At 31.9% G+C, this 14,177-nt stretch overlaps 1 protein-coding gene across 1 annotated transcript; it reads right to left on the reverse strand.

Annotated features, from left to right (window-relative positions):
- Positions 1-10,100: 10,100 nt before the first annotated feature.
- On the reverse strand, positions 10,101-11,057 carry LOC127684387 (olfactory receptor 4C15-like). The gene has a single exon (XM_052181322.1). The coding sequence runs from the start codon at positions 11,034-11,036 to the stop codon at positions 10,101-10,103; it is 936 nt and encodes a 311-aa protein (XP_052037282.1). The 5' UTR covers positions 11,037-11,057.
- Between the last annotated feature and the right edge of the window lie 3,120 nt (positions 11,058-14,177).

The raw sequence follows: 14,177 nt of genomic DNA on the forward strand, positions 1-14,177 counted from the left end.
GTAAAAATCTGTAATAATGAGAAAAAATGTCATATAAGTTTATTATATGTCAATCAACAATCATTTATTTTGTTATTTTAAGCAGAGTATTAAAAAATTAAAGAGTATAATTTTGTGATATAGAATTCAGACATACAATGATTACTTAAAATTAATTACATTTTTATTTTATTGATTAAAAACATCTAAAAGTATCTCCTCTAACTTGAGTTAGAGGATAGAAATAGTTTACTTTTGAAGTTCCCATTTACGGTTTTATCATTTTTTTATTGATGTGAAATTTTAGAAGATAACTTGTAACTAAATTGTACATGTGAACAAAATAATTTAACTTATAGTATTCAAATGAGACTATGTAGAAGTGTGGAGACGACATCTGAGATTGATTGAAGAATTGCCTAAATAGTCAATAGGAAATAAAAGGCAGATTGCTATAAGGTGTTCATAACATTATGTTCATATTTTAGATTTCTTTAAAAGTACAACATAGATTGGAACTTCAGCAAAAGTAGTTTATTCCTTGTTATAATGAAATAGCTGTGGTATGCATCAACATTAAAAATCAAATGAACATAAGCTAAAAGAGGTAAAATGTCTCTCTTAATTCATCATTTAAAAACATTATCAAAAATTTATGAAAACCGTGCTGCTGTTGTGGCATCATGGTGAGATTGCTGATAGACTGAATGAGTGCTGCTCAAGACTCAGCCTCATAGTCAACATAAGAGGAAGGGTGGTCGTTATTTACTTCTGTAAAAGTTACAACAAAAAATCAAGGTACAAAAAAACTTAATAATTCAGGAATATAAGAGACAGAGGCCTTCATACCAACAGGTCTTCATAGAATCAGAAAATATGAAGGCATTTTTTGTTTTAGTGAGGACTTTATTCCACTGTTTTTCTATCTAGTCTTCTCTCTATAAACATTAAAGCACCTTTTTATGTTTTCTGTGTTTGAATGAAGTATATCCATAGCATAACAAGAGTAAATACTTATTCAGAAGATAATAGACCAGTCACATAGCATATTAGCCAATAGGAAATAAAATGCTGATTGTTCTAAGGTGCTCCTAACATTATGTTCATATTTTAAATTCTTTAAATGTACAACATAGATTGGAATTTCAGAAAAATTAATTTATTCCTTGTTATAATGAAATAGCTGTGGTGAGGGTCAATATTCCAAATCAAATGAACATATGTTTAAAGAGGTAAAATGTCTCAATTAGTTCATCATTTAAAAACATTATCAAAAATTTATGAAATTTTTGCTGTTATGACATGTTATGGATATTGTAAGCAACACATAGCTGAAGATAAATAACTTGTTGAGTACAATTTAGACTATTAAGACTCAATTAATAGGCATTTACTTATACAAAGTTAACCTGTTTAAGAAAATATTATTCTATAAGGTATAATACAAGGCATGATTTAATTGTATATTAAATTACCATAAAGCATATTCATAAATAGTTTATATGCTCATCTCTAAGTGTTATGTGGAGGAACAAATGAAAAATGTTAAAATGTCATTCATGGTAACATTTTCTTACCATAATAAGAGCAATTTACTAATATGCATATTATTAGTAAATAATACTACCTGTAGACACCTGTTCCATAAACACTACAAAAGTAGTATAGCAGACTGTCATCTATAATATAAAATCTGTATCCATTCACAAGCTAAAGTCAAGGAAGGAGCAGTATAAAATTATTCTATAAGTGATTAGATTAGACAATGATCAAAAATTATTGACAAAGAGGTTAATTTACATGTTATCATTCAGGGACAAAGCAGGAAAGGCACACACTTGTATTGATGACAGGGCATGCTTGAAAACATCATAATGAGACATGGCATTACTTACAATGATGATGCTTGGAAATAAAAAGGCAAACTGCTCTAGGCTTCTGAGATTTACATTTAGATACAAATCCTTGCCATTTCCTGTAGCTTAGATCAGATCACGTTATGACCCTGAAAAACTATAAGCCTTAGGCTTCAATTATAAAAGTTGATTTCAGCAAGAGTGTTGGGTTTGGTGTCTGTAGATGGGAAGAATCCCTAGGTGGGGTTGTCTCTGCATGGTCGTTCCTTCAGTCTCTGCTCCATCCAAGAAGTACTTGCAGACAGGAGCCTAGTATAGCTGTCCCCCTGAGAGGCTCTGCCATCCCCTGACCAGTACAGATGCAGATACTCATGACAGCCAACTATTGGACTGAGCCGGGGATAGCAATGGAAGAGTTAGAGGAAGGACTAAAGGAGCTGAAGCGGATTGCAACTTAGGAAGCAGTCCCAGAGACTAAACTACCAACCAAAGAGTACACCCAGAAGGACCCATGGCTCCAGCTACATATGTAGCAGAGGATTGTCTTATCTGGTTTCGTGTGAGAGGAAGTCCTTAGTCCTGTGGCTGTTTGATACCACAAAATAAGGGATAGCTACAGTGGTGAGGCAGGAAAGGGAGTAGAGTGAAGGAGGGCCCTCATAGATGCAAATGAGTAGGGGGATAGGGATTTTGCTGAGGAGAAACCAGGAAGGGGTACATTTGAAATATAAATAAATAAAATAAACAATAAAAATGTTGATTTAATAGAAAGCTCTTTTGTGAAAATCATGTAAAAAATAGTGATGATAGCTTCATGATGGCGGAGCATGCCTTTAATCCAAGCAATTAAAAGGCAGAGGAAGATGTGAGTTTGAGACCTGACAATTCCAGGACAACAAATAGTACAAAGTGAAACCATGTCGCAATCTCCTCTCCCCAAATGATGAAATAATAAGTGCATAAAGAGAAATTATTTATTAAAAAGAAGATGCTCCACAAAAATGACACAGGGCTTAGAAGGTAATTACAGTTTCAAGTCTTTCACTTGTATAGCAAAAGCTCATGACTGATTTTCTTTATTTTTATTAACAAAGTAAACTGTTTTATTTCATTGCAGTAGGATAAGACGGCATCAATGCACAATAGATTCTAAGATTCTTAATCCATAATGCAGAGTGTTTGCCCACATATCCACCCACAGGAGTTTCTGCAAAAAGAGGTTTTTAAATACCTAATTTTTAGTGGGTACTTCCAATATATGAAGAGAATTAAATATGATTACAATAAAATATGTTTATGTATAAAATTAACTTGCATGTTCTATTAAAGATGCTGAGTAGTTCTTAACTAATGACACCATCATTTCTATATTAAAGTGTTTATAAAATATAAGTTATGACATCCAGAAAGAAAGGTACAGTGAAATAAGATTTTTTTATCATAAAGTTTATGACATTATCATTTAGAAGTTAATTCTCTTAAAAATAAGGAGTAGTCTTCATGGAGTTACATAATTTATAAAGGGATAATAATTGATATTCGGTCTAAACATAAGTAAAACTTTCTGTGTAGTTGAGGCAATTGTGTACCTGTATACTTCATTGTATTGACAAGAAAATATATGGCCAAGACATTATGCCCATATCTAATGAAACTGAGGGAGTGATATCCTAGAACCTTCTATACATTTTTGTCTGTACAATTCAAAATTAGATTACATAAAACTGTTAAAAAGAAGTTTTTGAATATCTACTTTTCTGTGGATGCTTCTAAGAGAAGAAGTAAACCTGATTACCATAAATTGTATACATGTGTGAAATTATCTAAAAATGAGTAAAATATACTTTAAAGTAGGTATTCAACAATTTGGCATGTAATAGCCATGTGGAGTTTAATCTTTTATGCCACCTCAAAGAGTTTGGGCAAAGAATGATACATGAGGCTTCAATATTTTAGAAGAATTGACAAAGTCAGATCTAGCACTGTCTGGAAAATAATCTATTAAGTAGCTTTTGATAACAGTGAACTACTGATTGCTATGCTTTGCCTCTAAGTACTGAGATTACAAGACCCTGCTAACATATGCAGACCAATCAATAATATTTGTAAGCATATTTTATCAAAAGGAACATATGACTATTAATGTCAGTATTATTATAATCAATGCCTGCATATTCAACATGTAATGAATTATTAATCCATCAAAAGAAAAAGTATTTTTTAAATAACATTTTAAAATGTGTTCAATTACTGTGACACCACTTTATTCATATGGACATTAAAAACATATTACAATAATTACAGACCCCTAAACATATTTTCATTTTTGAAACAGGACTCTATACTCAAAATCATATTCTAAAAATTATAAGAGAAAATTTTACAATAGAATCTAATATGGTTTCTAAAATACTGAAAAATGAAAAAAGGCAAACATTCATAATATTTAAGATATGCAAATAAGACTATTACAAATTATTATCACATGGCTGTATAAATAATTATAGGAGAGCAAAGTTGAAGTATCTTAAAAGTTTAAGAGGGAAAGTAAAATGAAAATGAAATGTTTATTTATACATGCATTAAATATATTCTATAAGATATATTTAAGGTTACATAAAATGGTAGATTTTATTTCATGTAAGTATTTTAATCAAAATACTTAAAATTAAATATTGTTATTACATCTATAGAATTAACCACAATTTGAAGCTTGAAGATCATTCACAATATTAACCAAAGTTGACCAAATGAGCTAACATAACAGGCTATGTTATAATAATCATTTTAATATATTGTCACCTTGCCGTGAATGACTATACTGTGGATTCATACTTTCCCAAATAAAAAGCTCTTTGATACCAAATCCATACTGTCATGTAGGGACCAATTCATTTTCTCCATAGTTCTCATAAACTTTATGACTTTCTCTCCTCTAAGAGTCATGCACTTCAGGATTCTTATTTGTTTCTGATCTGGCTTAGGGGTCCTACACTGCAGAAACTGTGACCACCAAGCCTTTACCTGAGCAGTGACCAAGGAGAGTATGTCTCCCTGGTTCTACCATTCATATCATGTAGTGTTTCCTTTCTATTAAAAGTTATAGACCCAACTTATCCACATACAGTAGAATACTATTGCAACCTATGTAGTATATTTATCATACAAAATCATCAGAGGGATGAGTAGAATGGTATCATCATAAAATATTGGTTTAAAATGTATGCCAACAAAATCCTGTTACTATGAATGATGAAATACGATTTCAAATTGTCCCATATCTTTACCTCTGTGAACACATCTCAGTTCTTATCTGAGAATGTTTTCTTTCAGTAAATGACACATTTCTTATGTGATTGTGGCTAAGGAAGTTCCTTTCTATGACTCTAGAATCTGTTCTATTCACATTCCTAATCATTTTTGCTTCTTCTCAATTTTTCTCTTTAATTTCCCTAAATGTATAAACTTTACTTCTCTTATTAGTTCTTAAGTGTAAGGGAAATACATTCGCTGTTTCTTTTCATGTCTCCTAATGAATTTTTGAAGCTCCTCTTCATCCTTGATGTCTTGGGTATGCTTTTCATTTTAAGAGCAAGATGAAGCCTCACCTACCAGCACTGAAGCAGTTCAGCACTTTAACTGTTTAGATTTCCTGATCAGTTCTGAGGTTAAATCTAATGCTTATGAGAAATTAAGTGAAAATGGCTAAACCAGAAGACTTTACTTTGTGACTTTCCATAATGTATATTAGTAATATTCCCAGTACCATGTTAGGGGTATTTCTAGAAGTAGAACATTTTGAATTTACTATCAGTACATTTGTAAGGCAGTTGGGGAGGGAACATTTCAGTTTATCATACCCTTGTGCTACACATTTATCACACAACCTCAAAGCTTTCAATCCAAAAATCAAAATGCAGTTATCTGAGCTCTGTAGATACCTGATGAGGTATCCGTTGTGAGGGACTCTTCTTACATTTCTCATGTATCATTTCATTAACTTATAACATTGGTCACAGGATCTTTATTAAGGAAAGTAACCTAAGTACACAGGTTTATGTTGTTTTCTCAAAAGCAAGTAGTTATGAAGCAAAGAGATGCTGGTTATATTAAGCACACCTCACTGCCCATAATGCCCAATTATTAAATCACAATATCACAAATTAAAAATTATTTCTTAAATTTATAACATGCCTGCTATACCTTCTGTGTCACTTCTGTGAAAAATCTGAGGATATCCATCCTTTCCAGTCAGTATTGGCAAAGATTCTCTGCTTGTTTCCATCAGTTCCTTCCACATCTGATGGAAATAGGAGGTCAGTTCTGATGGTGAGGGTGGAGGATTTTATCTCTGCTTCTCAAGTGCTCAGTTCTTCATGGTTGTTGAATGAAACATATATTCCTCCTTCACTGCACCTGTAATTTGAAGAAGTTTCCTTGAGACATCCTGAACTTATGACATGAACTTTTAGTCTCCTAGGATTTGCAAAATCTATCCTCCCATGTGAGATACCAAGACACAGTTCTATATATATATATATATATATATTTTAAACTTTCTTACATATATGTCTGTAGAGAACAAATCAATCCCCAAGTTAGTAAAATCGTGCAAGAATCTGTATTTTTGACATAGGTATGACAATGCAGAGGACTCTAAGGCATAATATCAATGGGCTCTTGGTAAAGCCTTCAAACACTAGGTCAGAAAGGCAAGAACATGTTCTTTCCAAGTACTAGTGTTTAGCAATGTATACAAAATCTGGAAACTAGAGTTTTAACCTCCTTGATTTTTATAGTCTTAGACAGTTCATCTATAGAGACCTCCTACAGAGATTAGCTAAGACCCGTTCACCTTGCTCTGTATATAATAAATACTCAAAATAAGTTTTGAGGTTGTGGTGGTGGTAGTAAGTTCAGCCTCATCAGAGTGCATTTCTCACCTAACCCTAGCTTTTCTGGATATATATGCATGTCTGTTTTTTCTTCGTTCCTTTTCTGCTCTTAGACAGGGTTCTAGGACTCAAGCCATATGCAATATGTGCTTCTAAAATTATGTTATTTTTATGAGAGTTTTTTAATTTTAATGTGTTCTCATAGCATTAATTTGAAAAATATAGTACATAATTTTATATTGCATGGAATACAATTTTTCTGTGCAGAATTAGGACAAACTGCTTTTGTCAGAAATAGTATACTAGTTAGTCTATAAGGAAATATACATCATTTTGTGAAACATTATCAAAAGACTATTTATTAAAGAAGCATTTTATGTATAAATTCATGTGGTATATATTAATAGGATTGTCAATTATTTCCTCTAAGAATATTTTTTACATTTTTCTTAGTTTTATAATTTTATATATTCACAAAATATATTATAATAACATTATGTACCCATAAGTTTTCTTCATCTCCTTACAATCTTCAGGATCTCAGTATTATTAGCTCTTGTCTTTCTACTATATGCCTATCTTTTTATTGAGTACTGGATTTAAAGGAAGTTTCTAGCATAAGCACAGAAAAAGGGTTTTGTTTTCCTGGACTACAGGCAAGTTAGCTTTACCCAGACTGATCTCCAATAGGTAAAGACTCAAAAGGAAAAATTAGTTATCTTCAATGGAGTTTCACTAGTATAGAAAACACAACTAAGTCTAGAACCCTTTCCCAGCAGTATACTTCCAACATAAATGAAATGAAAGTATTTTTGGAGGCTTTCTATTTATAAGATTTCTGTGTATAATAAGAGAGTGTGTGTGTATGTGTGTGTTTCTCTCTGTTTGTACCTGTTTGTGCATTTGTGTCTATATGAGTATCTTGTGCTTTAGCTCTTTTTTTTATCTCTTTGCTTAGTTGCTTTGTCCAATTAGGTTTTGTATTTCTAATATTATTTGCTTATTACATTAATTTTTAAATGCTTTAAAAATGAGAAAGGGAAAATGGTAGGGATTCTGAGTAAGTGGGAAGGTGAAAAAGTTCTTGTTAGGGTAGTGTAAAGAATGATAAGTATATATTGATAAAAGAGTCTCTCTTCAATATAAAAATTAGTTGAAGAAATAACTATTAGAAGAATATTAACAAATTCTAATCTTTAAGCTAGTAGGAATAAAAATAATCAGAGAGCTTTCAGTATTATTTTGTGTCTAAAATTTGTATTATTTTCTCCTGGCATATTCTTACCAGAGTCCACAACTGAATATTAGATACAAATTGGATAATCAAGATAATGTTTGAAGTTGACATATGAGAAATCTAATTTGAATATTAGATTATGGTTGGAATATTTTAGTTAATATTTTCAATTAAAATCACAATTAAAATGTCATAAAGCAACTAAACAACCAAGAACAAATATATCTGCATTTTATAAACTTGTGCATAAGAACAAATAAATGATTTAGCACTAAGAATCTTTATGTGTATAGTGAGTACATTAAGATGTCACATCTGACATGAGTCAAACACATGACAGTCACAGAGATTAGATGGGCAAACCACCTTAACACATACATGTTTTTGTAACAAATAGTCTCATCAACATACTTTATTTAGATATTGTTCTACCAATATCTTAATTCTTAAACACTCTCTAAAAGGAAATCAATATAATATCACACAACCTCCATAGGATCATGTACTTTGGCTTTGGTAAATAAAAGGAAAAAGACACCGATTTTGAGTTATTTTCCCCATAAAATTCAATTGGCCTGTTAGTGCTCTTAGTTATAAAGAAAATATGTAATTAAATTAGTTTTCTGAACATTCTACTTGATAGCTTGGCTATGTAAAACCAAAACTGTGAAGACACAACAGGTGTTAATTTTAGTGATTTCTATTGCTAATTACTTGGATGTAATGCTTTCCATATTTATAAATAAAGTAAGAATCCTAAAATCATCAAACAAATTCAATTTGTTATTTTTTTTAATACTAATTTTAAATCTAGGTCTTCTGAGGCTGGTAAGGTGGCTCAGCGGTTAAGAGTACTGTCTGATCTTCTGAAGATTATGCGTTCAAATCCCATCAACCACATGGTGGCTCATAACCATCTGTAATGAGATACAAATAAAAAACTTATGGGCTGTAGAGAGCAAGGTCAAAGCGAGTGGGACCTGAGGGGGCAGAGGCCAGAGCGAACAGGGTGCAGGAGCAAGAGGGAGAAGGAAAGGGGTGAAAAATCTAGGTCTTCTGGATTTTATTCCCTCTGTAAATAGTGGAGCAAATGTGCTAACTATGTGAGAATGTTAGTCTTAGTCTGGACAGTTAGTGGAGCCCAATAAATGCCTTGGTTTGACCTAAAAGACAGGGTGCCTTGCAGATATTTCTATTTGAAATCGGATGATTGAATTTATTGGGATGGGACAGTGATACCAACAAAGAGAAAAAAGTACTTTTGCTTTCTACTAGACATTAAAGTACCCACCTTAAAGACCAAGTCACATGATTCCAGAAAACCTAAATTTATGACTTTGCTTTTGCTGCATTCTCTGCATTTCAATGTTCTGAATTCTCACATTATCTTTCAGAAACCCATTTACTCTTGGGATAGTTTTGTGTGTTTTTTTCCTAGTTTCAGGCACACAAATATTTTATATTTTCAACCATTTTTATATAAAAAATAGTGGTGATGACACACATTGTAGTTGTTAATTTTCTTCAAATATTCCCTCATATTTAAGACAAGCTGAAATAGGACTGTTTTTTTAATAGAACAATTCTAAGTACTCTATTACTGGTTAACATATCATCTCAGAAAGAAATTTCTCTACTCCAGTATTGATGTATTTTCTATTGAATTTTGTCATGCCTTTTCCTATACTTAAATCATGAGGTGCATGTGTAACTAAATACTGACTACTTTGCTCTTTACATTAACTGTTCTAAGTGTAGTCACACTATTTTTGTCTCCTTGTACATGGAGGCTTTTGGGTTTATGTATACATGGTTTTGCACATGATTTAGAGATTGTATTTGTGCCTGTACAGGTGAATGTAGAGATCCAAATGGATTTTATATATGTCCATCTACTGTTCTCTATATTCTTAAGTCAAAGACAGAAGTAAGCATTAAACTTGGTGTTTGACAAATAAACTAGCTGCTTAACAAGCATATTGGATTCACTTATCTCTACTTCAACACTGTTGGTTTAAATATATGCTACTATGTCCACCTTTTTCTGTGTGTACTTGCACTGAGCCTAGGTCATCTTGGCTACACACCAAACATACTTAATGGTTGATATCTCCAAAACTGTTAAAGTATTCTTTAATATTTATCAGAAACCACCATCAATTTCTTCCACATTTTCCTTATGGCACTCTTCATTTCCTTATTCCTGAATGTGTAAACCATAGGATTGAGCAATGGTGTCAGGACATTGGCAAATATAAGTGTGTTTTTTTCAAAGGAGAATGGAGATGAAGGTCGTGCATATATTAATATGCATGGAACAAAGAATAAAACAACAACTGTAATATGGGAGCCACAGGTGGAGAGAGCTTTATGTCGACCTTCAGAACTGTGGGCCCTTAAAGAGAACAAAATGACACCATAGGAGACAAGGAGCAAGGAGAAGATAATGATGCAGATAGAACCACTATTGGCAAACACCAAAATAACAAAAATGTGTGTGTCAGTGCAGGCAAGCTTCAGTAATGGGAACAAGTCGCACATATAGTGATCAATAACATTGGGTCCACAGAAGGGTAACTGCAAAGTAAAGACAATTTGTATGATAGAATGCAATAATCCCCCAGTCCATGCTATGCCTACCAAAACACTACAGACCCTCTTGCTCATAATGGACGAGTAGTGCAAGGGCTTGCAAATAGCCACATAACGGTCATAAGCCATAGCTGAGAGTACAATCACCTCTACCGCAGTAAAGAAGTGTATAGCAAACAGTTGGGTCATACAGCCTTCAAAGGAGATGGTCTTCCTTTCATAGAAGAAGCCTATGATCATCTTGGGTGTTACAACAGTAGAAGTACATGCATCCAGTAAGGACAGGAATACCAAGAAAAAATACATTGGGGAGCTTAGTAGTGCAGGGCTGTAGATGATAGTGGCCACAATTATCATATTGCCACCAATAGTTGCAAGGTAGATCAACAAAAACAGAAGAAACAATATTTTCTCAAATTTTGTGTTTTGAGAAAGACCCAGGAGTATGAACTCACTGACAAGGCTTTGATTTTGCATGATTCTCAAGAAGACGGAAGCAAAATATGTTCAAGGAAATCTACAATAATAAGGGGAAAAGGCTTCATGTTATTCATAACATTACCATCAAGTTGGTTCATTCTTATGCTAAATTATAATAATTGACTTTGTTACCATTAAGAATAAGATATCAGAAATGTTTTGATTAGTGCAAATGTAGAGAATATAGGATGGAAAATGAGTCAAATTATGCAATATTTTGAAATGGCCACATTTCATCTTCAAAATGTCAGTTTTTATCAACTTCTAGAGAAATGTTTAAGTAAAATTAGCATGTCTTTTGACATTAAACCTAGATATGAGCAAAATATCATAATTGAAAAGTGGGGCACAGCCAATCCGCTGGCAGTGGGGAGCTGGTAGTGGCCCTGACTCATCTGATTACAATAAGGGGCAAAAGTCCTGTAGTGACATATAAAAACCACAGGTACATCTTCAACGTGTTTACAAGCACAACATGTAGTTAATCCTCAAATAAATTAATTTTTTTTAAAAAATAGGAAATTCAATTGGAGGAAGTGTTTAGCTCTGTACAGGTCATGTGTCTTAAGTGTTAAAATTTCACATTTAAATGATCCATTGAAAACAGCAGAAATTTACGAAAATCATGCTGTTATCAAATGACAATCAACATTCCTAAAAAAGCTACTGCTCAGCTCTCAAGGTTCAATTTACTAGCACATTGCAGGAGTTATTGTTGCTATTTCAATATAAATGAAAAGAGCTTAACCTGGGTTCTCCAATATATAAATAGCAGAAATCATAGATATTTTTCTATTAAAACTTCAGTGTGCGGGCTATTTTTACATTGTTACTTACATTGTTACTGCTTGAATGAAATATCTTGAAAAGGCAAAAAAGTAAAAGAATAATAATTCAGAGGCTATGGACCAATCAGCTATGTATCTTTGCGAATGGAAAGCTGAAAAAGTGAAATAACTCATTTAATAAAGATTACAATCTTGATACTTCATTCTTTGCTACTTATTATACACTTTATTATTAACTTTTGCAATGTTAAAAGTAAAATGATTCCACAAAAATGTATTATTTGAAATTTACATTAATTAATAAAAAATATAAAATATATATATTTGTAAACAGTTTATCCACTCATCTACAAGAATTTTAGGAGAGTCCATTTGAAAATATCCAATTATTATTAGTGTTGAGATAACCTTAAAACTCTAGAGATAAGTTATTCACTTGTAAATGGAACATGTAAAAGGGACTTCTGATTCAGAAACCTTTCTTTCACAAAGAAAACCAAATAGAGGGAGAAGTCCCAAGGGAAGCAAGGCTCAATGTCAATTTTAAAATTGAGTAAATCTTATCTTCGTCTTTTATATTCTGTTTTTGATGCTCAGTAGTGTCAAAAATCTGCCACTGTCATATTTCCATTAAAACAACATCTAATATTTTGTTGAGATATTAATTGTAAATAGGATGATTGTGGTTTATGATTACAGGGGTGATGATTTTTATAGTATTTAAAAGATGATTCATCCAAACACAAGGTATAGTCTAAATTGAATCCTATATCATAAAAAGGCACCAGTTGGAATTTAGGCTAAGCACAAGTAAATATTGTTATTTAGATAAGGCAAATGTATCCATGTTTTCTGCTTAATCTCGATTCATGGATGCAGAATAAAACATTTTGACAGTACTAAATAAACCACTTCTGTGTGATTTCCTGGAGTGTTCTGGTCTATATAATTGATGTTAATCTAAAATTATAGTCCAAGGTGCTGAGAATAAGACAGCAAACTGATAAAACATAATGAATATTTGTCAATTCCCTTTGAAACATATACATATAACTACAGACATAGACACACGTATACATGTGAACACACACAATACATATATACAATCTTAAATTTAAAAAAAATTGTGAAATATCTTTATATGTAATAGTAACCAAAATTAGATCAAAATAGCAGACTTCAAGGTTTTGGTCCATGAAGTTCAAACTAATAGTTCCTTATTATTGTGGAAGACTAACCAGTTCTGATGTAATTCAAGTTAAACACACACTCACCGTTTAGCCTAGGGAAAAAATTAAAGTCCTGATCTCCTTTCCCCCACCTCCAATCTTGTACCACTCTACCTGGTCAAATCTAAAATTTATTTCAAGATATGCTGAAGAATATGAAATAAATAAGAAATGAAATGAATATATATTGTCAGTGTTATTTTAAACAGTATCTAGACATATGTTAACATAAAAATTAATCAGTCAAAAATGTTTTAAAGTAATATAAAAATGATACCTGTTTTAATTGTATTATTAACAGCATACTAGAAAATAACCCCCAAATGCAAGCTTGTTTAAATTCTTATACTGATGGACTCAGACTTCAGATTTTATTCTAAAAATAAAATAAAATTTTTCATTAGAATCTTGTGCAGTTCAGTGAATTGAAGAAAAATCTAAGACATTCATTGTATATATAATATGTAAATAAAATTACAACAAATTACAGTCACATGATACTATAAGTTAAACACTAATAGGAAGACTTGAACCATGATGCAGTTTTCCAGTATGTTAAGTGACAAAATGATAGAAAAGCTAAATTACCATTTATTAATATATCTACAACATTATATAAGATAAAAGATAACACATTCACAAAGCTAGAATTAGTTAGGTATAGTTGTACATGACTTTAATCCCAACACTCAGGAGGCAGAGATAAGTAGATCTATATGAATTTGAGGCCAGCCTGTTCTACAAAGTGAGTTCCAGGACAACCATGGCTACATGCAGTGGTATATAGTGATACTCTGTCTAAAAATTTAGTATTTATTTGCAAAAGGTGTTGTAACTATTCTTTGCAAATATTTAAATTTAAACATCCCACAAAATAAGATTTACTCTAAAGTTCTGAAAAAGGTTGTGAAACTGTAGATTGTTCATCAGAACAGTAAAGTCAGATGCCAACAGCACAAATTCTCACTTTAACATTTTTGCTCTAATAGCTATATAGTTGAATATTAAAGATACAACCCTCATTTTGACCATGGTCACTGTGTCATCTCCTTGAGGTGTGATCTTGGGAAGTATGCTTCCACATGTCCAACTGTCCATATTTTTCATTATTTTCTATTAAT

The sequence above is a fragment of the Apodemus sylvaticus genome, chromosome 5 (assembly GCF_947179515.1).
Source record: "Apodemus sylvaticus chromosome 5, mApoSyl1.1, whole genome shotgun sequence".
Taxonomy (NCBI): domain Eukaryota; kingdom Metazoa; phylum Chordata; class Mammalia; order Rodentia; family Muridae; genus Apodemus; species Apodemus sylvaticus.